Source organism: Caretta caretta, chromosome 6 (assembly GCF_965140235.1).
Source record: "Caretta caretta isolate rCarCar2 chromosome 6, rCarCar1.hap1, whole genome shotgun sequence".
Classification (NCBI taxonomy): domain Eukaryota; kingdom Metazoa; phylum Chordata; order Testudines; family Cheloniidae; genus Caretta; species Caretta caretta.
In genome coordinates this window covers 116,492,777-116,515,395 of record NC_134211.1, presented here as the reverse complement: position 1 = coordinate 116,515,395, position 22,619 = coordinate 116,492,777, and the positions used below count along the sequence as shown (strand labels likewise).

Sequence of the window (22,619 nt, the reverse complement as noted above, 5' to 3'; positions counted from 1 at the left end):
AAGGATTGCTCATATTGTTTCCATGGTTCTCCCAGCCTCCTGATAGCCTAGGCGGGAAAGAATAGTAATTAAACCTATGTTTCCTCCATGACAATGCAGCATCATCGCCAAACCATCCTATGTCACAGTTGTCCAACTTGAGACACATTAAAGGACCCTGATTTTCACTGGATGGATGCGCAGCACTTTCTGAAAACCAGGCCCCTTTAAAGTATCTCAAGTTGGGTACCTAAAATCAGTGTCACGTTTGAAAATCTTGGCCATATTTCTTTGTGGTTTACTTTCCGATTTTTGTACTAGCCGTAGTATTGTTGAGATCAGTACAGGTGTGGCAGTAAAGTTTATTAGTTAACTGGTACTGCAAATCCAGCAGAGGGAGAATGGAATAGTGGATATTTTTATTTTTCTTGGCACCAGTTTACTGGATTTTCTTTAGTAGGTATTTATCTCCAGGAAGACCTTTCCAAGCAGATTATAAAAATAGTAAGAATATAAAATTTTGGACCCAAATTGAAGTTCTTAACAATTGTCCTCTGTATTAAAATAAGCTCCCTCTTACTTTCTGTGCTTATAACTAAATATTTCTTTTCTTTTCTTTTTCTTTTTTTCCACAGGACTGTAATCGGTATACAAGATGGCAAGTACCAGCCACAGCACATATGTCCTTCAGCAGCTAAACAACCAAAGAGAGTGGGGTTTTCTCTGTGACTGCTGCATTGCTATTGATGATATTTATTTTCAAGCACACAAAGCGGTCCTAGCTGCCTGCAGCTCTTATTTTAGGATGTTTTTTATGAACCACCAACACACCACAGCCCAACTGAATCTCAGCAACATGAAGATCAGCGCTGAATGCTTTGATCTCATATTACAGTTTATGTATTTAGGAAAAATTATGACGGCCCCTACCAACTTTGAGCAATTTAAAGTGGCAATGAACTATCTACAGTTATATAACGTGCCTGAATGTTTAGAAGATATACAAGATACAGACTCCTCTAATTTAAAGTGTTCATCTTCTGCTTCTAGTACACAGAATAGTAAAATGATATTTGGTGTGAGAATGTATGAAGACACACTTACTAGAAATGGCAGTGAAGTAAACAGGTGGTGTATGGAGCCACCAAGTTCAACCGTAAACACCTCCCATAACAAAGAGCCGGATGAAGAAGCTTTGCAGCTGGGCAGTTTTCCTGAACAACTGTTTGATGTTTGCAAAAAAAGCACCGTGTCCAAATTCTCTAACACAAAAGATCGTGTGTCACATTCACGCCGCTTTGGAAGAAGCTTTACCTGTGACAGCTGTGGGTTTAGTTTTAGCTGTGAAAAGTTACTGGATGAGCATGTGTTAACATGCACAAATAGGCATTCATACCAAAATACCAGGTTTTATGGTATTGAAAAAATTGACTTTAGTGAAAAAGACGCTACTTCTAAAATACTGTCTGCACAATCAGAGAACTATAAAGGGGATGCCAATCAAGCAGCCGATGACTCTTCATCTCCAGTGTCAAACATAACAAGCAGGAACAGTAGTATAGTTGCATCTGAGACGTCCGGTGAAGAAGGAAGTAGAGCCACTGAGAGGAAAAGAATTATCATCAAGATGGAACCAGAGGATAACCCAGAAGATGAACTGAAAGATTTTAACATTATTAAAGTGACAGATAAAGACTGTAACGAATCTACTGACAATGATGAATTAGATGATGAACAGGAAGAGCCACTTTACAGATATTATGTTGCAGAAGAGATCAATGAAAAGAGACATTCTCGAAAAACTCTAAAACCCCGGTTGTCTATAGATGAGAATGCAAGAAAGTGTTTAAAAAACGCAAAGCATCTTAACAGGAAAGCCCCCCCAGTGCAGGAAGATGCGGAGAATGCGCCCTGTGAACTGTGTGGGCTAACAATTACAGAAGAAGATCTATCTGCTCATTATTTATCTAAACACATAGAAAATATATGTGCTTGTGGCAAATGTGGCCAAATATTGGTCAAGGGTAGACAGTTACAGGATCATGCACAGACATGTGGAGAACCCCAGGATCTGACAATGAATGGTATAAGAAATGCTGAGGAAAAAATGGACTTAGAAGAGAATCCTGAGGAACAGTCTGAAATAAGGGATATGATGTTTGCAGAGATATTGGAGGACTTCAGGGACAGTCACTTCCAAATGAACAGTCTTCCAAACAAACAGTTATATAAGCATTCTGCCTGTCCTTTCCGATGTCCTAATTGTGGTCAGCGTTTTGAAACTGAAACTCTAGTTGTTGAACATATGTCAAACTGCCTAGAGCAAGATCTGTTTAAGAATGCTATTATGGAAGAGAATGAAAGAGATCACAGACGCAAGCATTTCTGCAATCTTTGTGGGAAAGGATTTTATCAGCGTTGTCACTTACGGGAACATTACACTGTTCATACCAAGGAAAAACAATTTGTTTGCCAGACATGTGGAAAGCAGTTTTTAAGAGAACGTCAGCTGCGGCTCCACAATGATATGCACAAAGGCATGGCCAGGTATGTCTGTTCCATTTGTGATCAAGGAAACTTCAGAAAACATGACCATGTACGGCATATGATATCTCATTTATCAGCTGGAGAGACTATATGCCAGGTCTGCTTTCAGATATTCCCAAATAACGAACAACTGGAGCAGCACATGGATGTTCATCTGTATACATGTGGAGTATGTGGAGCAAAATTTAATTTGAGAAAAGATATGAGATCTCACTATAATGCCAAGCATTTGAAAAGAACATAAGCACAAACATACTGTAAAACAAGCATTAAATAGACAGCAGTGGGAACACCAAAGCAAGGCATACAATATAGCAGACAAAAATTGAATGAATTGTTGAAAACAAGTCTTTTGTGTAAAGACCCTTTTAATCATAGGTGTCTTTGTTGTAGGGTCATTAAGTATATATCTTTTAAGTGTTTAATTATTACATTTTCACTGTTGCGTACTAGCAATTTCTGTTTTTAATTTTATCATTTTACTAAGTAGATACGATACAAATCATTATTTTTAAACTGTAGATTAAAAGCACAAATGTTACCCCTGAACTGACTTCTATTAAACAGTTCTTAGTTTCATGTCCATCCGATGAGTGCTTCAGTATTTACAAGTGTTGTTTCTTCATGTGAAATTTTACATCATTTAGCAATTAATATGCAGGAGCATAATCATTCCTACTATCAAAATCAATTTAAAAAATGAAAACTGATGCCAAGGAATAATTCTTTGCTTTGTGACTCTACAGTCAGCACAGTGCTAGCTGTCCTAGTATTCAGATTCTTAGCATCTTTATTGAGAGTCACGTCCCCAGGAATGCTGGTCGGGTTAGGTAGGCGAAGTAAAACCAAGCAAGGCTGCAATGATATGGACAAAGGAAGAAAGAGAGAATTAAGACTACAGTATATAAAATCAAAGAATTCCCATCTGAACAGCCATTTTCCATGCTCGATATTCTAGCTCCGATGCAGTAATGCTTGCCTTCAGTTGCCTATCTGTATCTGCCTGAGTATTTATAACCTACTCATCACAACGGTATCTGACTGTTGAGTGTGAAGAGACTGCTGAGCTTTCTTAATAAGTGCAGCAAAGATGTTTTATGCCCTTTCAGAATCTTCTCACATACAGACCTCTTTGAATCTAGTGAAACCCTAACATAAAGAGCTTATCTGTTTTATTTTAATGCAGTAAAAAACCACTGTGTGTCAGCTGAGGCAACTTAGTCTTTGAAAGTACAACTGTGGGTCTGAGGGTGGAATCTTAGACACCAGCTGTATAAACAAATACTAACTGCATGGTTGTTAATGATAAGCAGTGGTGAACAAAGAGCATTTGAAGAAACAATAACAACACCTACTTACATAGTGCTTTTCATCAGCAGATTTCAAAGTGCTTCACAAAAAAAGTCAATACCATTTCACTATTTTACCTGAAAAATCAAATCATACCTGGGTGCAAAATCCTCCCTCAGCTCAGCACCAGACTGCGGGGTTGCAGTGCAGCAACTTTACCTCTTGCTGCAGTTGCTCCAGCCTATATGCTGGGATAGCAGCTACAGCCTCTCTACACGTTTTGTGTGTGTTTGGATTCTGGATGCGGAAACTGAGGCAGAGTGGGGAAATGACTTGCCAAAGATCGCCTCGTAGGCCAGTGGCAGAGCTGGGAATAGAATCTAGGTCTCCTGAGTCTCAATCCAGTGCTCTAACTAGAGTATAATTGCCAGGGATAAGTTTTGAAACCTTGCCATTTTTCAGACTGATTAATTTATAGCTCATAAAACAGAATGTCAGAATATATAAATAAATGGATAAAGTTCACCTAAAAATTGCATATAGCTACTTAATCAAATAAGTATTTTCAGATACTGTATCAAATTTCTGGTTTTATATTCAATTAGAACCGAGTTTTAGATTTGTAAACAAACAATGTGAATGTCTTTCAAGTTGGAGCCTAATACACTGAAGGAAAAGGGAAACTTGGGTCCTGGACCTGCTATCAGACCTGAGCGCATGGATCCAATTATAGCATTGGGGCTTCAGCATTTCACATACAAAAAGTACTGTAAAAACTGCATTTCTTTTATACTCCAAAATCCCACAGAAGTCAATGACAGTGGCACTGAACAGCACCCCTAACGTTAATGCATGCTAGTGTTTCCATTATTCCAAAGATTTGTTTTTTTTTCCAGAGATTTGTAATACTTCCATCCCAAGCCACATTGAGCTGAAAATTAACATGTCAGTCCAGAGAACAACCACGCTGGCCGGTGAAAATGCTGTTTTTGTGTTGGTGATTGGTTGTAAGGGGGTGGCTGAGAGAACCAGCCATCTTGTACACTGGAAAATGAAATTTCAAAGTAACGAGTAGAATGGTGTTTGAAAAATAATTACTTATCAATGAGACATTGTAATGGCAATATTTTATAAAGTGTTTAGGTCACATACAGATTCTCAGACATTTGAGTTACCTCTTGATATACAAATTCCAACTGAGCTGAGAGAGCAGCCAAGGGAACTAAGAGAGAACTTGTGTGTGCAGCAGAGTTGAAAGAAGAGTATTGTGGCCTGGGGTGCGCTGAGAGATTTGGAATGCTGTGGGGGATGCCAGGCAAAGATTGGAACAGCACAGGAGCAGAGACCAAATTAGAATAGTGTAGTGGGAAGTGGAGGGAAAAAAATCCCAAAGGAGGGGGAGTGGATAAAATGTCCCACAGATGCCTGAAGGAACAGAGAGTGAGTATGACTCAACTTGGCTGGGAGAGCTTTCAGCCTGGATTACTAACTCACTGTGGCACCAAACTCTTATTGCAGTTTGTGTACTAAGTATAAAACAGACTTTTGTGCTGGGTGGGCTGTTGTGACACAGCAAAGCTTAGATAAAAGATTGCACTGGGCCAGAGGACTGAAAATGGACCGGAAAATTTAGAGGATGAAACACAGTAGCCAACAGATTATCCCAGAATAAACCGAAGAGCTAAAAGAGTGATTCATAGACCCCTCTGTATTGGGATAGGAGCCATGTTTGATGCATGTTTGCCTGAACCTGTTAAAACCATGTTTTACACAGTTTGATACCTACTGTGGATGAGCCACAATGGCAGAGGAGGTTTTAATTTGTGAATTGAGTTGTCCCATTGTACATACTGTGTTTTTTCAGTGATTCCCCAGAATACCACCGTTTTCCCATTGCAAGCTGTGTTGTAGTGGCCTTTCCTTTCTCAGTGAGGCGTTCTTCAGTTCTCTCTAAAGCCCTCTAACACCTCTCTTTCAATCAGAGGAATTTGCTGGAGGATGATTTGATGCACTCCCAGCTTTTACCAGTTTGGGCAGTGGAAGAACCAGAACTTCTCTGAGTTTACACATATGTGCCCTGGAAATAATGCTCACTTGGTGATCCAGGAGAGTGAATTGAAGCATCATGGAGAAGTTCAGAGAAGACCAGGCAAAGAGGCACAGAATGGTTGGGAAGGTCCAAGAGGGAATGAAAAGAATCAAGAGTTCCTGTGAACAAATCAAAGGGAGTAAGGACAAATCAGGGAGTACTGCAACTGGGCTATGGGAGAGATGGGAAGAAACACTGTTGTTATGATAGACTTATAAAATTTGTGGACGATACCAAGCTGCGAGGGGTTGCAAGTGCTTTGGAGGATAGGATTAAAACTCAGAATGATCTGGAAAAAATGGAGGAAGTCTAAAGTAAATAGGATGAAATTCATAAGGACAAATGCAAAGTACTCCAAGTAGGAAGGAACAATTAGTTGCTCACATATAAAATGGGAAATGACTGCCTAGGAAGGAGTACTGCAGAAAGAGATCTGGGGGTCATATTGGATCACAAGCTAAATATGAGTCAACAGTATAACGCTGTTGTAAAAAAAGCAAACATCATTCTGGGATGTATTAGCAGGAGTGATGTAAGCAAGACACGAGAAGTAATTCTTCTGCTCTACTCCATGCTGATTAGGCCCCAACTGAAGTATTGTGTCCAGTTGTGGGTGCCACATTTCAGGAAAGATGTGGACAAATTGAAGAAAGTCCAGAGAAGAGCAACAAAAATGATTAAAGGTCTAGAAAACATGACCTATGAGGGAAGATTAAAAAAACTGTGTTTGTTTAGTCTGGAGAAGGGGGTATGATAACAGTTTTAAAGTACATAAAAGATTGTTACAAGGAGCAGGGAGAAAAATTGTTCTTAACCTGTGAGGATAGGACAAGAAGCAGTGGGCTTAAATTGCGGTTTAAGTTGGACATTAGGAAAAACTTCCTAACTGTCAGAGTGCTTAAGCACTGGAATACATTGCCTAGGGAGGTTGTGGAATCTCCATCATTAGGGATTTTTAAAAGCAGATTGGACAAACACCTGTCAGGGATGGTCTCTAGATCATACTTACTACTGCCTTGAGTGCAAGGGACTGGGCTAGATGACGTCTTGAGGTCTCTTCCAGTTCTATGATTCTATGAAAGCAGGTATAAGAACAGCATGAGAAAGCTGAAAGAAAGGCCTGGAGTGGCTGATAGAGAGGATTAGAATGGCAAGAGAAAAAAATTGAAATCGTGCCAATGAGACGAGAGTGGGTGAAAGGGAGCTAAACAAGAGTATGCAGACCATTTAATAATGCTGACTAAGGGCAGTGGAATGTTCTTCAGAGAACATAATGATATGGATGCAATAAATACAAAATTACCATGTTCCTGCTCCCCCACAGTGGTAGGGTAGTGTTTTAAAAAAACACCCCATTGAAGAGACAGATGCTCAAAAAGCAAATACAGTACTAAATAGTGTTGAAACATTTTCAGTAAAACAAAAACAAATCCCTGGAAATCTCATTGTTACTTGAGAGTGAAGGAGGAACAGAAATTCTTGATGTAGAGTTCTGTTTATCACACTTGTAGTTTTATTCTTCTTGCCATAGTTTCTCTGTATCCACTTCCTATACTAACTGGAATCCTATGCATGTTTAGACTGTATATATGTAATACTGTAAATTGCTTGGGATCTTTGCAGATAAAAGGCGCTATATACATGTAGGACCATGTTTTAAAAAAGACTAATAGTTACTTATTTTTCCAAAGGAAAATGAGCACTCTCTTGATTCTCTGCCTCTCCCACCCCTGTATCTTCGGGTGCTTTGTTATTCCTATGTCCAGTGATTTCTCACTGTTCTCCTGCTGCTGCTTTCCACATCCTGGCAGTGGTGTGGGTTGCAACTTTGAAAAAAATTTTACTGGCAACCACATCTCTGCTCTCAGGACTTACTGAGAGCTAAACAGGGAGTTTGTAATGATCTGGAATGAGCTGTTAAATATAACAAATGCTGTTAAGCCAGCTGTAGGTTTGGTACTGCACAGGCAGTTTCACATTTTTAAGAACTTGTTTGTAAAGGTTTCCTTGCAGCTAAGCTATTAATTTAAACACCTGACAGGAATGGTTCTTACACATGGATCTGCCTCACATACATGATTAACAAGTCTCTGTCTCTGTCCACATACCCACTCTCTTGACATGGGGAAAAGCCACCAAATCTACATAAAGGGCAGAGAGACCTGTACATAATCCCTTTCTCTATTCAACTTACCCTTCAGATATGGTCTGGGGAGCCTTTTTTGTTCTCTTGCTATATGCTGGATAACATCCCCCCCACCAACACACACATTCACTCAGTGGGAAGGGGAGGTTTTCATCCCCTACAACTCTGATGGCATAACTGTTGAGGCTCAGAGGGGATAAGTACCTTATGGAAGTTAAGAAGATACATGTAATAGCAGCTTCATATCTGTTATTTGCAAGATAGGGGCTCTTAGGGGCTCACCTATCTAATAGGGGTTAAGAATCAAAACTTTTCTAACTTTCTTAATTCTAACCCAGTTGTTTTCAAGACGTGCCCCCACAGGACGAAGCGAATGGCTATTTTGAACTTTTAAAATAAGCTGGCTTTAAGCTAAAAGCTAATTTTAAAAAATTAGGAACACATTTTTAAAAGCTCTTGCTGTTCTTAGTGACTGTAAATTACTTTCCTGATTTTCTTCCAACTTCAAAAAAAATCATCTTTCTGCTAACTATTCTTGAGACATTTCAGTGCAAAAGGATTTTGAGGAGGAAGAGGTTAAAAAAGGGTGAAAATAGAAGTTATAAATTAAATATCTTCTCCAGTCTTATCTACAGAGTCACTGCCATGACGCTGAAATGAATTGTGAACCTTTTTTTCCGAAAAGAAAAAATCTTAATTTGTAACAGAGAAAGAGACAGCATGGTTCAGGAATGGATTCATCTTGACAAAAATATTCAGCACTGAAATGAACAGCCTTTGCTGCTTTTCATAGGCTTGCGTGAACTGGTGCCAGCATTGAGTGGAAATGTTGCTGGAATCTGTCTTTCTTCATGTCATTTTTGTCTACAAATAACTCATAATATTTTCTCAAGAACTAGTAGGGAAACAATATTGTGCATTATACTTCCAGCGAGACTGCTTCCAGCGGTGATACTTTTCTGTGTGCATTCTTTATGAATGTTGAGAACTGTAACTATATTAGGGAGTTTTACATGAGCATATTTAAGAACAATGTCATACATTCATGGGACGAGAAATCACTAGCTGATCACCTAAGGTGCAGGTTTTCACCTGGCCATTTATCTGGAGTGCCCAACTTGTCCCCAAATGAGTCACAAAGGCCTGAATTTCAAAAGTGTTGAGCACCCTCAACTCTATCTGAAGTCAATGGAGGCGCTTCTGACAATCAGCACCGAAGGGCATCAAATGAAATACACACAGTTAGTGGTCACTTTAAAAATATGGGCCTGTCTCATAGTAGGATTGATTTCTTTACACCTTATTTTAATTCTTCTTCATTCATATCTTTAATGGGGAAACAGGAAGCCTTCATCCTTTGCTAATTTCTTTGAAAATACTACACCAGAAGTCTTCATGCAGATACAACCACAAAAACAATGCTGCTTTTAGCACTTCCTGTGGGAGAAAAAAGCTAATTCTTGCAGTTCATGAAAGAACTTTGATCTCTATGTCCAGTCCCAGTGCCTTTGCTCAGCTTTTACGCAAGCTAATTAGCCATTCACATCAGTGAGAGTTTTGCCTAAGTGCTGAATAAGAATTTAGTCCTAGATATTATGCAGCAGGAGGTGAGTAAAAAAAATTAATGAGATTCTGTAATTGGCATTAGGCCCCTCGGATGAAATGAGAAGGTTCTGTCCCCAAATTCCCAAACCCCTAGAGATCTGTTTGGATCATAGGAATTCACTGGAAGCAAAGTGTGTCTGCACTACTTTTGAGCTCCCTTACCTGTCTCCTCAGCTTCAGGGCAGAGTGTTTTCAGTGGAGCCACATTGCTACAGTTGTTGCGACATCAGTATTGCCAACCCCAAGCATTCAAAAATTGGCTTAAAACTCATGAGTTTTTTTTTTATTTAGATATGTATGAGATTTTTACTTTCACATGAATCTGGGAGCTAGTGGTTTAAGAAACAAATGATAAAATGACAAGAGTTAGTTGGCAACACTACAACAGGTACCTTCCATTTCCTCCTTTCTTTCCTCCTTCTTGCTACCACAAGTAGAAGTGGTTATCAGAGTTAACTCTACTTCAAAACTGACGGGCAGAAAAAAGTGATCTCCTCCCTCTCTCCACAGATAGAGCCCCCAAATCCCTGGAAGGGCCTGGAGCTGAATAATTCCAGAGAGATTACACTCCCTCCTGTTTCCCTCAGATAAGGATTTGTACAGCTTTATTTTCCTACTATGTATGTGCTTCTAAAATTGTAGAAAACTTTGTATGAGACATTATGGGCTGGTCTACACTGAAAACTTACATTAGCATAGCTAATCTCAGGGGTATAAAAAATCCATCCCTCCAATTCTTCCATCGACCTAACTAGTGCCTCTCGGGGAGGTGGATTAACTAGAACAATGGAAAAGCCTCTTCTGTCGCTGTAGCGAGTGTCTACACTGTAGCGTTTCAAGTGTAGACATACTTAAAATAGCATGAATCAACCCAGGCCTGAACTGGAATGCATTTACACAAATAGCCAGTTAAGGTTATGCTGGCAGCCTTAATTCTGACATACCCCGACATTTGAGTGCACCTGTAATGTTCTGTTAACAAAACAAATTCGCTTTGTAGTGTAGCTCTGGCATTGTCTGCCGCACAACCAGGTCCATGTTTCAAAGTTTTGTCAGAATGCCTAGGTGAAAAAACCCGCACCCCTCACTGACATAGCTATGCTGGCAAAAAAAACCTAGGTAGGTGCAGCTATAGCAGCCAACGAGTCCTTTTGCCAATATAGCTTATGACATTTGGAGAGGAGATTTATGTATCCAGCCAAAAGATCTCCATTTCTCGGAATAAGTTGGAACTCCACCAGGATGCTCTGCCAGTATAGCTATACAGCTATAGCTGCATCAGCAAAGCCTTGTAGACTAGCCCTAAGTAACAGCATTGGGTCTGATCTGTAACGGTTTGGGAAATGATAGTAGCACCTTTCGAACAAGGATGGTGTTTAATTGCAGTTTATCATGTGTCAATGTGGGTCCTGCTGCCAGGACAGACAGGCCTATATGTTTGGTATTAAAGCTCCTGAGTAACCAAAAATTAGCACAAACAGAAAAACCAGTCAATTGAAATATCTGAAAATTCACTGATATAATGCGTCAATTCCCCTTGCTTTGTTTTGTTTGTGAGAATAATTAAATGACCAGTGCAAGGAAGTTTCCTTTTGGGAATGTCAAATATCTGGTCAAATACAGTGTAATCAGGACCCCAAATACAAACAGACTACTAAAAATTAGCTTGAAGCAGAGCAACTTAGAGCAAATAACAGCAGAAATTGTCTGTGGCCTTCTATGCCCCAGAACTAACTATCTTGGTCTGCGATCTTGGTCTGCTAATCAAAACAAACCAGTCCCACGTGTGTTTAAATTAGCTGTGCACCTTCCATGCACCACAACTCCATACCTATGCCTGCTTTTCTCCCTCACCAGGGGACAGCAGCCTATGCATAAACCCGAGAGGGTGCAGGATAGCGTATGGGCTATTTATTTAAAACATACAAGCTGGGTGTATGAATTGGAGCCCCACCTTTCAAGAATCATTAAAGAATGGGCATGGGAAGCTGCTGCCACTATCAGTTACCGTAGTGGGTGCACCATCTCCCTTACATGTTTTAATAGGACTTTTCCTCAATCTCTGATTTCCATTTGGCCTGTAGAAAGTGGTGTGGGGAAGGAAATTTTTGACCCATTGTGTCCCTCTATTCTCCCTGGCTGAGTTCTGGAAGATGGCCCTTTAGAATTTTTCTTTGGCTGGCTAAATCACCAGACTTGAGAAAATCTCTAAGTAATATCTTTTATTATTTGTACATGTATGTATAGGCCAAGTTTGTCCCCTCGACCTGACATAATTGCAGTGTATGCAAAAAGAGTAAGTAGCTATACAGATATATAATACAGAGCCAACTTGTTGTCTGTCCAACCCCTCATTTTGTTTACAAACAGCAAAACAGATCACAAATTTGCTCTGATTTTTAAGAAGCTACAGAAGGCTACACTGTTTATCAAAAGAACAGGAGAACTTGTGGCACCTTAGAGACTAACAAATTTATTCTCTCTGCCAATGTCAATATATTTCTGTTCCTTAGGGTTGTGTGGGCTCCATCTGGTGGTTAATTTAAAACATGTCCACTTTTATTTAAACAGAGATTGACTGTAGTTTAGTTGAGACTTGAATATTTGAAGACTGCAGAATCAGATTCTGCTGAGGCTCTGATTTCATTTAAAACATCTGCTCTTACGGTAACTGGGATGACTTTACAGATTGGTAGTAGGATACAGAGCTTTCTACTGTGGCTGGCAAGTTCAAATCTCATTTAGCTCACTAGGGGGCTTAAAATCATCAGCAATGGCAACTGTTCACTGGTTTGCAAAGTGAGCTGGTGGGGACAGCCCAGTACATAAACTACCACTACAGTTGGCACTAATCAACAATCTTTTTGCAATCTCGTCAGAAAGATCAAGCATTAATGTGCATGATGACTAATGCTACCTTCCCACTCCGAAAGGTGGTCCCTGCAAAATCACTTTGTGTACTTTAGAGGGGTGGCGTAAAGAGGTTTACGAGTGCTTCTGCCTGAGCTGTATATGATCTGTGGATATATAGAGATCTTTGATTTTACAAGGTTATCAGTCCAGCTCCTTGTATAAACATTAATATTCATAGAGAAAATTAATAATTTGGTATGATTTTACTCAGTTTGAATGCAATAAATCCTTTTTTCTGAACAAAACAAGGGCATTTCTCTAACTGTAAACTGGTCAAATCAAAGTCATGAGGCATCCATCAGTTCAATGAGACCTACTGGAAAGCATCACCTATCATCCAATACAGAAAGTTATGTAGACATATTGGGTCCAATACAGCTGTGATTTAAACAGAGATGAAACGTACACATCAGGTGTAAGTTGATCAGAAAATGTATGTAAGTAATGGATGTAAGGAGTGTTCCTTACACCATTTGACAGTCAAGAAGGTGCAATTTATACACCAACAGGGCAAAAGGCAAATAACAGGAAATGCAACAAATAGGATTATCTTTACAGTTTAAATCCACATCTGTTTTCTGGACAGTTTACGCCTGATGTTTAACTTATGCTGACATTTGTCACAAATGCATTTGGCCCAGCGACTTTAAGGAGAGTTGTAAGTGCTTGCACCAGGATTGAATTTGGCCAAGTAGGGCTACCTGTTTGGGTTCAATAGCATTGTTTCAACATAGCTCAACAACAAACTGAAGTGACTAAGACAAATATGGAGCATTCTTTCAGAAGGGCGACTGCCCCAACCTACGAGACCAGTTGAAGGGAGGCAGCTCTCTCTTAACCACTAAGTCAAGCCATAAACCACAAGTCCTTACTAAAGTGTTGAGAACTGGATCAAAAAGAAAGAAGGGCAACATATTTAATCAAAATGAAAAGTTCACTTTTGGAACAAACTTGGGACAAACTTGGGACAATGTTTAAGATTAATTGGGAGTGAGGGGAGAGAAAAATCTTTTTAAGTGACATGGTTCCCTAACTTGATGTCCATTGTGAGTACAACTGAAAAAGTAACATCTAAAGCAAAAACAAAGCATAGAGGTGGGAAGGATAATGGGATGGCACCTGAGTGTGGGCTTCTGACTCTTGATATTTTTCTTGCATTTCTTTTGTGTGGCAGTAGTGAAATAGGGACATCTAAGCTTCTGAGGAATTGAAAGATCCAAGTTTGAAGAGGACATGGGGGAGAAGCAGTGTGCAAAAGACTTCTTTAAACTCAGAACCACATATGCCAGACCTGAACTAGCACCATCTTTGCCTTGCTGACAGACTAGACCAGCTGGTAATGGCACCAACAGCAGAGTCGAATTAGAGTGCTCAGTAAAAGCCCTTTGGGACTTGTCTCCATATTGTATTATAAAACTGACTTACATGTGACTCTACTTACATCTCTGGAAAACAAACTGAAATTTCATCTCTCAGGGCAGATAACCATAGGAGCCATATGCTAGGTGTTGAAGACTACACTGAAATGGGCTGCCAAACCCTGCTAATCACTTGCTGCAGTCCTTTTCTAAAATGAAAATGGTGAAGGTTGCTATCAAACTGATAAAAATTGATTACATTGATTAATTTCATCAATACAAATTAACAAGATCTAATTTTAATGTATTCAGGGCAACTACAATAATAAAGAGTTAAAACAACATCCACGTTTGTTCTAGTCTGGAGAATAAGGTAAAAAACCCCAAAACTATGTGGGGTCATGTGGAAGGATACAACCGGCACTGAGGCTCCCGGTCCAGAGATGACAGGTTTCAGAGTAGCAGCTGTGTTAGTCTGTATTTGCAAAAAGAAAAGGAGGACTTGTGGCACCTTAGAGATTAATAAATTTATTTGAGCATAAGCTTTCGTGAGCTACAGCTCACTTAATTGGATGCATTTAGTGGAAAATACAGTGGGGAGATTTATACACAGAGAACATGAAACAATGGGTGTTACCATACACACTGTAACAAGAGTGATCAGGTATGGTGAGCTATTACCAGAAGGAGAGTGGGGGAGAAAAAACCTTCTGTAGGATAATCAAGGTGGGCCATTTCCAGCAGTTGACAAGAACATCTGAGGAATGTGGGGGGAGGAGGGGGGAATAAACATGGGGAAATAGTTTTACTTTGTGTAATGACCCATCCACTCCCAGCCTTTATTCAAGCCTAAGTTAATTGTATCCAGTTTGCAAATTAATTCCAATTCAGCAGTCTCTCGTTGGAGTCTGTTTTTGAAGTTTTTTTGTTGAAGAATTGCCACTTTTAGGTCTGTAATCGAGTGACCAAAGAGATTGAAATGTTCTCCGACTGGTTTTTGAATGTTCTAATTCTTGATATCTGATTTGTGTCCATTTATTCTTTTATGTAGAGACTGTCCAGTTTGACCAATGTACATGGCAGAGGGGCATTGCTGGCACATGATGGCATATATCACATTGGTAGATGTGCAGGTGAACGAGCCTCTGATAGTGTGGCTGATGTGATTAGGCCCTATGATGGTGTCCCCTGAATAGATATGTGGACACAGTTGGCAACGGGCTTGGAGACTTTAATTTGCCTGTTGCCTCCCTACTGCCATCACCAATTTCTGATCTTGATATTGAAGATCTGTGAAGCACAGTACTTATAAGTAGGGGTAAAGAGATAGTGCTGGAATCCTATTACAAGATTGGTGAATTAATGTGACAGACTGATTGGCCGTGGACATGAGTGATTGTGAAATAATCTTCAAAGGGAACAGTATGCACTTTGCTGGGCATGTGAGCCTTGCAAAGTGGGCCTAAAGGAGAGAAGGAGGCATTCATTTTCTGACTCAAGCATCTTAGCATTCCTAAGATTTCCAGCTAAATAAGGAGAACAGAGAACAAGGCATTCAGGGTTTGGATAGATTAAAAAAAAACATTAAGCTTTCCCCCTACAGATCAAAATGGATCAGATTCAGACATTTCAGTAGACTAAAAATATTGATTTAGCATTATATACTGCTATAGCTTTGCATCTCACTGATTCTACTTATGGCTGTAAAAAGAAGTTATGCTTTTCTTAAGCAATAATTGTTATATAGAGAAGCGTTTGTGCATATTTTTACTTATAACTTGCATTTACTTGCTTCTTCTTTGAGAGATTGCTCATGTGTATTCCACAATAGGTGTGCGTGCTCGCCACGTGCACTGGTGCCGGAAGCTTTTCCCCTAGCAGTACTCACAGGGGGAGCTCCCCCCCGCAACCCCTGGAGCGGCGCCTGTCTGGCACGGTATAAGGGGAGGGGGGCTGCACTCCCTCCACCCTCAGTTCCTTCTTGCTGCCAGTGAAGGTGCGTCAGAACTGCTCAGCTCCAGATTTGCTGCAGCTCGTCCCCAGAACTCTTTGTTTGTTCAGTAGTACTGTAGTCAGTTAGCTAATTCAGTTAGTTTAGTTAGTCATTGAGCCAGGACCGGGGCATGCCCCGCACCTGAGCCTTTAAGTCGTGCGGCTCTTGTAGGCGCTCTATGCCAAGGAGCGACCCACATGCGGATTGTTTGCGCGGCTTGGGAGAAACCCATATCAGCGAAAGGCGCAAGATCTGCAAGTCTTTCAAGCCCTGGACTAAAAAAGAAAGGGACATTAGGCTCCGGGCCATCCTGATGGAGTTGCGCTGGCCCCGACCCCGGCACACCGATCCAAACTGGTACCTGGCACCGCAGCGTCGGTACACAGAGACCCTCCGGTACCATCATCCAGTCGGCACCGCTCCTCATCCACAGGCTACGCCAAGAGGACCAGAAAGACTCCCTCTTCGCAAAAGCACCGAGGGAAGTCTGGGACAGAGGCTAGGCCCATGTCAGGTAGTCCTCGATCCCCATCAGGCCCTAGGCCTCCAACTCACGTTGAGCTGAGTAGCCTGGCCCCTTCGGAGCAGGCCTCTCCGGATGTCTGGATGCCATCTACACCCGAAGCCCTCCAAGCAGCCAAGGACGTCACGTCGATGCCGGTGCCCGGAACTCCGCCGATGTTGGCCCCACACTCCAGAGTCAAGCCGCCGCTGGGATCACTGCAGTCGCCACTGGCCCAGTACCAGTCTCGGTCGAGGGAATGTTCCTGCTGACCGCCCAGCGATCGTTCAGGGCTCAGTCCAATTGGATCGCCCTCAACGCCGGCCAGACTGTCCGGATGGGTGCTGTCTGACTGGGACTCCCGGCACCACACATCTTCACAAAGTGAATATTGACGGGACAATGGCCGTCAAGCTTACAAGAAGTGGAAGGTTGGACATATGACCAGGGAAGAGTATAAAAATATTGCTCGGGCATGTAGGAATGATATCAGGAGGGCCAAATCGCACCTGGAGCTGCAGCTAGCCAGAGATGTTAAGAGTAACAAGAAGGGTTTCTTCAGGTATGTTAGCAACAAGAAGAAAGCCAAGGAAAGTGTGGGCCCCTTACTGAATGAGGGAGGCAACCTAGTGACAGAGGATGTGGAAAAAGCTAATGTACTCAATGCTTTTTTTACCTCTCGTTTCACTAACAAGGTCAGCTCCCAGACTGCTGCGCTGGGCATCGCAAAATGGGGAAGAGATGGCCAGCCCTCTGTGGAGATAGAGGTGGTTAGGGACTATTTAGAAAAGCTGGACGTGCACAAGTCCATGGGGCCAGACGAGTTGCATCCGAGAGTGCTGAAGGAATTGGCGGCTGTGATTGCAGAGCCATTGGCCATTATCTTTGAAAACTCGTGGCGAACGGGGGAAGTCCCGGATGACTGGAAAAAGGCTAATGTAGTGCCAATCTTTAAAAAAGGGAAGAAGGAGGATCCTGAGAACTACAGGCCAGTCAGCCTCACCTCAGTCCCTGGAAAAATCATGGAGCAGGTCCTCAAAGAATCAATCCTGAAGCACTTGCATGAGAGGAAAGTGATCAGGAACAGCCAGCATGGATTCACCAAGGGAAGGTCATGCCTGACTAATCTAATCGCCTTTTATGATGAGATTACTGGTTCTGTGGATGAAGGGAAAGCAGTGGATGTATTGTTTCTTGACTTTAGCAAAGCTTTTGACACGGTCTCCCACAGTATTCTTGTCAGCAAGTTAAGGAAGTATGGGCTGGATGAATGCACTATAAGGTGGGTAGAAAGCTGGCTAGATTGTCGGGCTCAACGGGTAGTGATCAATGGCTCCATGTCTAGTTGGCAGCCGGTATCAAGTGGAGTGCCCCAAGGGTCGGTCCTGGGGCCGGTTTTGTTCAATATCTTCATAAATGATCTGGAGGATGGTGTGGATTGCACTCTCAGCAAATTTGCGGATGATACTAAACTGGGAGGAGTGGTAGATACGCTGGAGGGGAGGGATAGGATACAGAAGGACCTAGACAAATTGGAGGATTGGGCCAAAAGAAATCTGATGAGGTTCAATAAGGATAAGTGCAGGGTCCTGCACTTAGGACGGAAGAACCCAATGCACCGCTACAGACTAGGGACCGAATGGCTAGGCAGCAGTTCTGCAGAAAAGGACCTAGGGGTGACAGTGGATGAGAAGCTGGATATGAGTCAGCAGTGTGCCCTTGTTGCCAAGAAGGCCAATGGCATTTTGGGATGTATAAGTAGGGGCATAGCGAGCAGATCGAGGGACATGATCGTTCCCCTCTATTCGACATTGGTGAGGCCTCATCTGGAGTACTGTGTCCAGTTTTGGGCCTCACACTACAAGAAGCATGTGGATAAATTGGGGAGAGTCCAGCGAAGGGCAACAAAAATGATTAGGGGTCTGGAACACATGACTTATGAGGAGAGGCTGAGGGAGCTGGGATTGTTTAGCCTGCAGAAGAGAAGAATGAGGGGGGATTTGATAGCTGCTTTCAACTACCTGAAAGGGGGTTCCAAAGAGGATGGCTCTAGACTGTTCTCAATGATAGCAGATGACAGAACGAGGAGTAATGGTCTCAAGTTGCAGTGGGGGAGGTTTAGATTGGATATTAGGAAAAACTTTTTCACTAAGAGGGTGGTGAAACACTGGAATGCGTTACCTAGGGAGGTGGTAGAATCTCCTTCCTTAGAGGTTTTTAAGGTCAGGCTTGACAAAGCCCTGGCTGGGATGATTTAACTGGGAATTGGTCCTGCTTCGAGCAGGGGGTTGGACTAGATGACCTTCTGGGGTCCCTTCCAACCCTGATATTCTATGATTCTATGATTCTATGGCGGATGTTGCCAATGGTCCTTGTCTCGCAGGAGATACCACAGTCTGTCGTGGCACAATCATCGACGCCATTCCCGCTCGGACTCCCGTTCCAAGTCTCCGCAAAGGCACCGTAGCCCCAGGTGTCCATCACTAGCGTCTCACTGACACAGGTCCACCCATCAAGGCCGTTCGTGGAGCAGCTACTACCATCTGTGCTGCTCCTCTGCGTCGAGATCGCGGTCCCATGGCAGACATAGATCCCAGCACCGCCGACAGTCCCGGTCCAGAGGCAGCAGCGGATCATGTGCCAGCCCAGCCTCCCCTCACAGCCGCCTGTCTACAGGCTAAGCTAACCAGCCCAAACAGCCGGCCCCGCTGGTGCCTCAGCAAGCGCAATGGCACCAAATGTTGTGGCTGGCCCAGTGGTACCAGTGGGCACCATGGCCTCCAGCGCAGCCCCCAGTGGGCCTTGCTCGGTGGCCTGGGCCTCGGAAGCACTGTTGGCGTCCATCCTTAGACCGCCAAAAAAAAGGTCGGTGGGACCTGTGTCCTTGGTACCATGCCCAGAGTCCAACCAGGTGGTGGATCCTCCGGTGCTGGACGACACCAAAAGCACCGCACCAGCATCGCCCCTTCTGGAGGAGCTGATTGCAGCCCCGCCCAGCTCCATCCCGCAGGAGGACTACCAGGCTGACCAAGACCACCTAAAAAGGGGGGCAGTGAGCCTCCATCTCCAGGCTGAGGAGATGGAAGAGCCCTCAGACTCCCTGTTCAATGTGCTGTCCCCTTCAGCACCGGGCAGGGTGGCCTTGCTGCTCCATGAAGGGGTGGCAAGAATTTCAAATGCCCTGTGGCAAACACCAGCCTCGTTGGCTCCCATCTCTAAAAAGGTGGAGCACAAGTACTTTGTACCCACAAAGGGACCCGAGTATCTGTATACCCCCCCCCCCGGCGCCCAAATCCTTGGTGGTCGAGTCGGTCAACCACAGGGAGCAGCAGGGGCAACCATCCCTGACCCCCAAAAACAAAGACTCCTGGAGGCTGGATACTTTCGGGAGAAAAGTTTATTCGTCGTCAAGCTTTCAGCTACGAGTACCAAACCATCAGGCTCTCCTGGGTCGCTACGAGTTTAACCTCTGGGAATCCCTCCCCAAGTTTGAGGACTCCCTCCGGGAGCACAATAAGAAGGAGTTTAAGGCACTTGTGGAGGAAGGGACGGTGGCTGCAAGGGCATTGCTGCAGGCCGCTTTGGATGCAGCAGACACGGCTGCACGGTCCATGGCCTCAGTGGTGTCCATGAGACGGGCATCATGGCTTCTGCTCTCTGGGCTCTCCAGCGAAGCGCAGTCGTCAGTACAGGATCTCCCTTGTACCAAGGGTACACTTGGCAGCCATATCGGCCTTTCATCCCCGGTGCAAGGGCACATGGTATTTTCCCTTGCTATGATCGGCCGGTTCCTTAAGGGTTTGGACTGTCTATACCCATATTCCAAGCCCCTGCTTCCACAGTGGGACCTAAACCTGGTGCTGGCTCATCTCACGAGGGCCCCATTTGAACCACTGACCATGTGTTCCTGGTCTCACCTCTCGTGGAAGGTGGCCTTCCTGGTAGCTATCACATTGGCCAGGTGGGTCTCAGAGCTCAGGGCCCTAACCTCCGAACCGCGGTATACAGTTTTTCATAAGGACAAGGTCCAGCTCCGCCCACACCCTGTGTTCCTCCCCAAGGTGGTCTCCACCTACCACATGGGTCAGGACATTTTTTTGCCAGTCCTCTGCCCCAAGACTCACGCCACTAATGAGGAACACCATCTGCACACGCTCTACGTGAGGCAAGTTCTGGCTTTCTACCTCGAGTGAACCAAGCCGTTCAGAAAGTCTTCACAACTTTCATCACCTCAGCTGAGCGAGCGAAGGGTCAGCTGATTTCCACTCAGCGGCTTTCTAAGTGGATCACTTTGTGCATCCATTCCTGTTATGAGCTGGTGGGGATTCCCCTGCCGCCCATTGTGAGGGCAGACTCGATTCGGGCGCATGCCTCGTCGGCTGCCTTCGTGGCCCACGTCCCCATCCAGGACATTTGTAGGGCCACCATGTGGTCTTTGGTTCACACGTTCACCTCGCACTATGCAATCGTCTCCTAGGCCTGGGATGATGCCAGGTTCAGCAAGGTGGTACTCCGTCCTGAGAACTTGTGAACTCCTACCCACCTCCAACAGATATAGCTTGGAATCACCTACTGTGGAATACACATGAGCAATCACTTGAAGACAGTTACCTTTTCCGTAACTGGTGTTCTTCGAGATGTGTTGCTCATGTCTCTTCCACATACCACCCTCCTTCCCCTCTGTCGGAGTGGTCTGGCAAGAAGGAACTGAGGGTGGGGGGAGCACAGCCCACCCTTATACCGCGCCAGGCAGGCGCCGCTCCACGGTTTGCAGGGGGGGTGCTCCCCCCTGCAGGTACTGCTAGGGGAAAAACTTCTGGTACCGGTGCATGTGCATTCCACCTATTATGGAATAGACATGAGCAACACATCTTGAAGAACACCAGTTATGGAAAAGGTAACTGTCTTTTCTTTGACATGCTTAGCATATTGTCTATAGTGCTGCTTGTGTAGGCCATGTGCCTAGGCTTGCCTTTCTCTTTATAGTTCTATAAAGTTGCTACAGTGTACAAATGCTAGAAAAAATATTCAAGTATCTGTGGGTTGGGATGCTTTATTTGATTATATACTCCTAAATATTTTAACAGGTAGAGGTGTAAAGGGAGATCAAGAATACGTTACCACACCTTTAAAGGATCCAGTACTGCTGGGGATGTTCATGAGTCTGGCCCTGTGGCTATTTTAAAACAACAGTAAAAAAGACGATTCAAGTGTGAACATGAAACAGAACCCACTGGAGAGTCCTTCAGGGAGAAGACACAACATAGCTAAGACATTGACAGGAAATGGAGCTAATCTTCCAGAGAGAATGGGAAACCTGTGGGACTGTCAGGATTTGCAACACCTACAAGGCAAGAAGAGGGAAATGTACACAGCTTTAACGGATAACATTGCACCGCTCTGGGCCTACCCAAATTACTTATGCAAAGGGGGTCTGGAGCAGGCTGTGACTGCTGTAACATAGCAATTATTTGTAGTCTCTGTAAAACAGCATTGGGGCATCCTAGGTTTTAAAGGTATTACTTTAAATTCCTAATTCATGTTTTGATACAGTATCTTTAATAAAATTTTATTATTCAAAGGTCTGCTTATTAATCTCATTTAGTATCTTCTCTTCTCTTGCCTGGGTAAAAGCCAGCACAGCAACAGAATATAGCTCCAGCTAATATCTGCTTCCTCTGCATTCCCAATTTTTTTCCATTTGCCTGATAAGATGGACAGTTTGGGAAACTGAGGCAATACACAGTGAAAACAAAGTAAAGAGAAAAATAATGTAGAGAAATCTTTAGCACTGATACAGTTCCATTCGCTCCAAAGTGCTCTATACTAAACATTAGCTAATTGAATCAAAATGAATAATAAAGATGTACTGAGTCATGAATACAAAGTAGATAGTTAAGGTGTATTTGCACTAGATCTTTCTTTTTTCCCTGTTAAGTTTTCCTGCCATTCCAGGTCTACAGTGGCAGGAATAGTGGGAATACAAGTGTAGATGGCTGTCAGTGTTTTAATACTGCTCAAGTAAGATCTATGCAACACTGAGGTTAAAACATAGAATATCAAGGTTGGAAAGGACCTCAGGAGGTCATCTAGTCCACCAATCCCCAATTTTTGCCCCAGATCCCTAAATGGCCCCCTCAAAGATGGAACTCACAACCCTGGGTTTAGTAAGCCAATGTTCAAACCACTGAGCTATC

The 22,619-nt window shown here is 43.2% G+C and overlaps 1 protein-coding gene across 4 annotated transcripts in view; it reads left to right on the top strand.

The window, feature by feature from the left end:
- ZBTB1 (zinc finger and BTB domain containing 1) overlaps nt 1–21,971 on the top strand; it is a 30,948-nt gene extending 8,977 nt beyond the window's left edge. For 2 of the 4 annotated variants that reach the window (XM_048853598.2, XM_048853599.2), the window contains exon 2: nt 615–3,111. In XM_048853598.2, the coding sequence (XP_048709555.2) occupies nt 635–2,770 (2,136 nt within the window). In that variant the 5' untranslated portion in view covers nt 615–634 and the 3' untranslated portion in view covers nt 2,771–3,111. Of the gene's footprint in view, nt 1–614; nt 3,112–10,166; nt 10,186–21,509 lie in introns of those variants that run through there. The other 2 variants (XM_048853600.2, XM_048853601.2) reach the window with 2 other exon arrangements.
- The last annotated feature ends 648 nt before the right edge of the window (nt 21,972–22,619 follow it).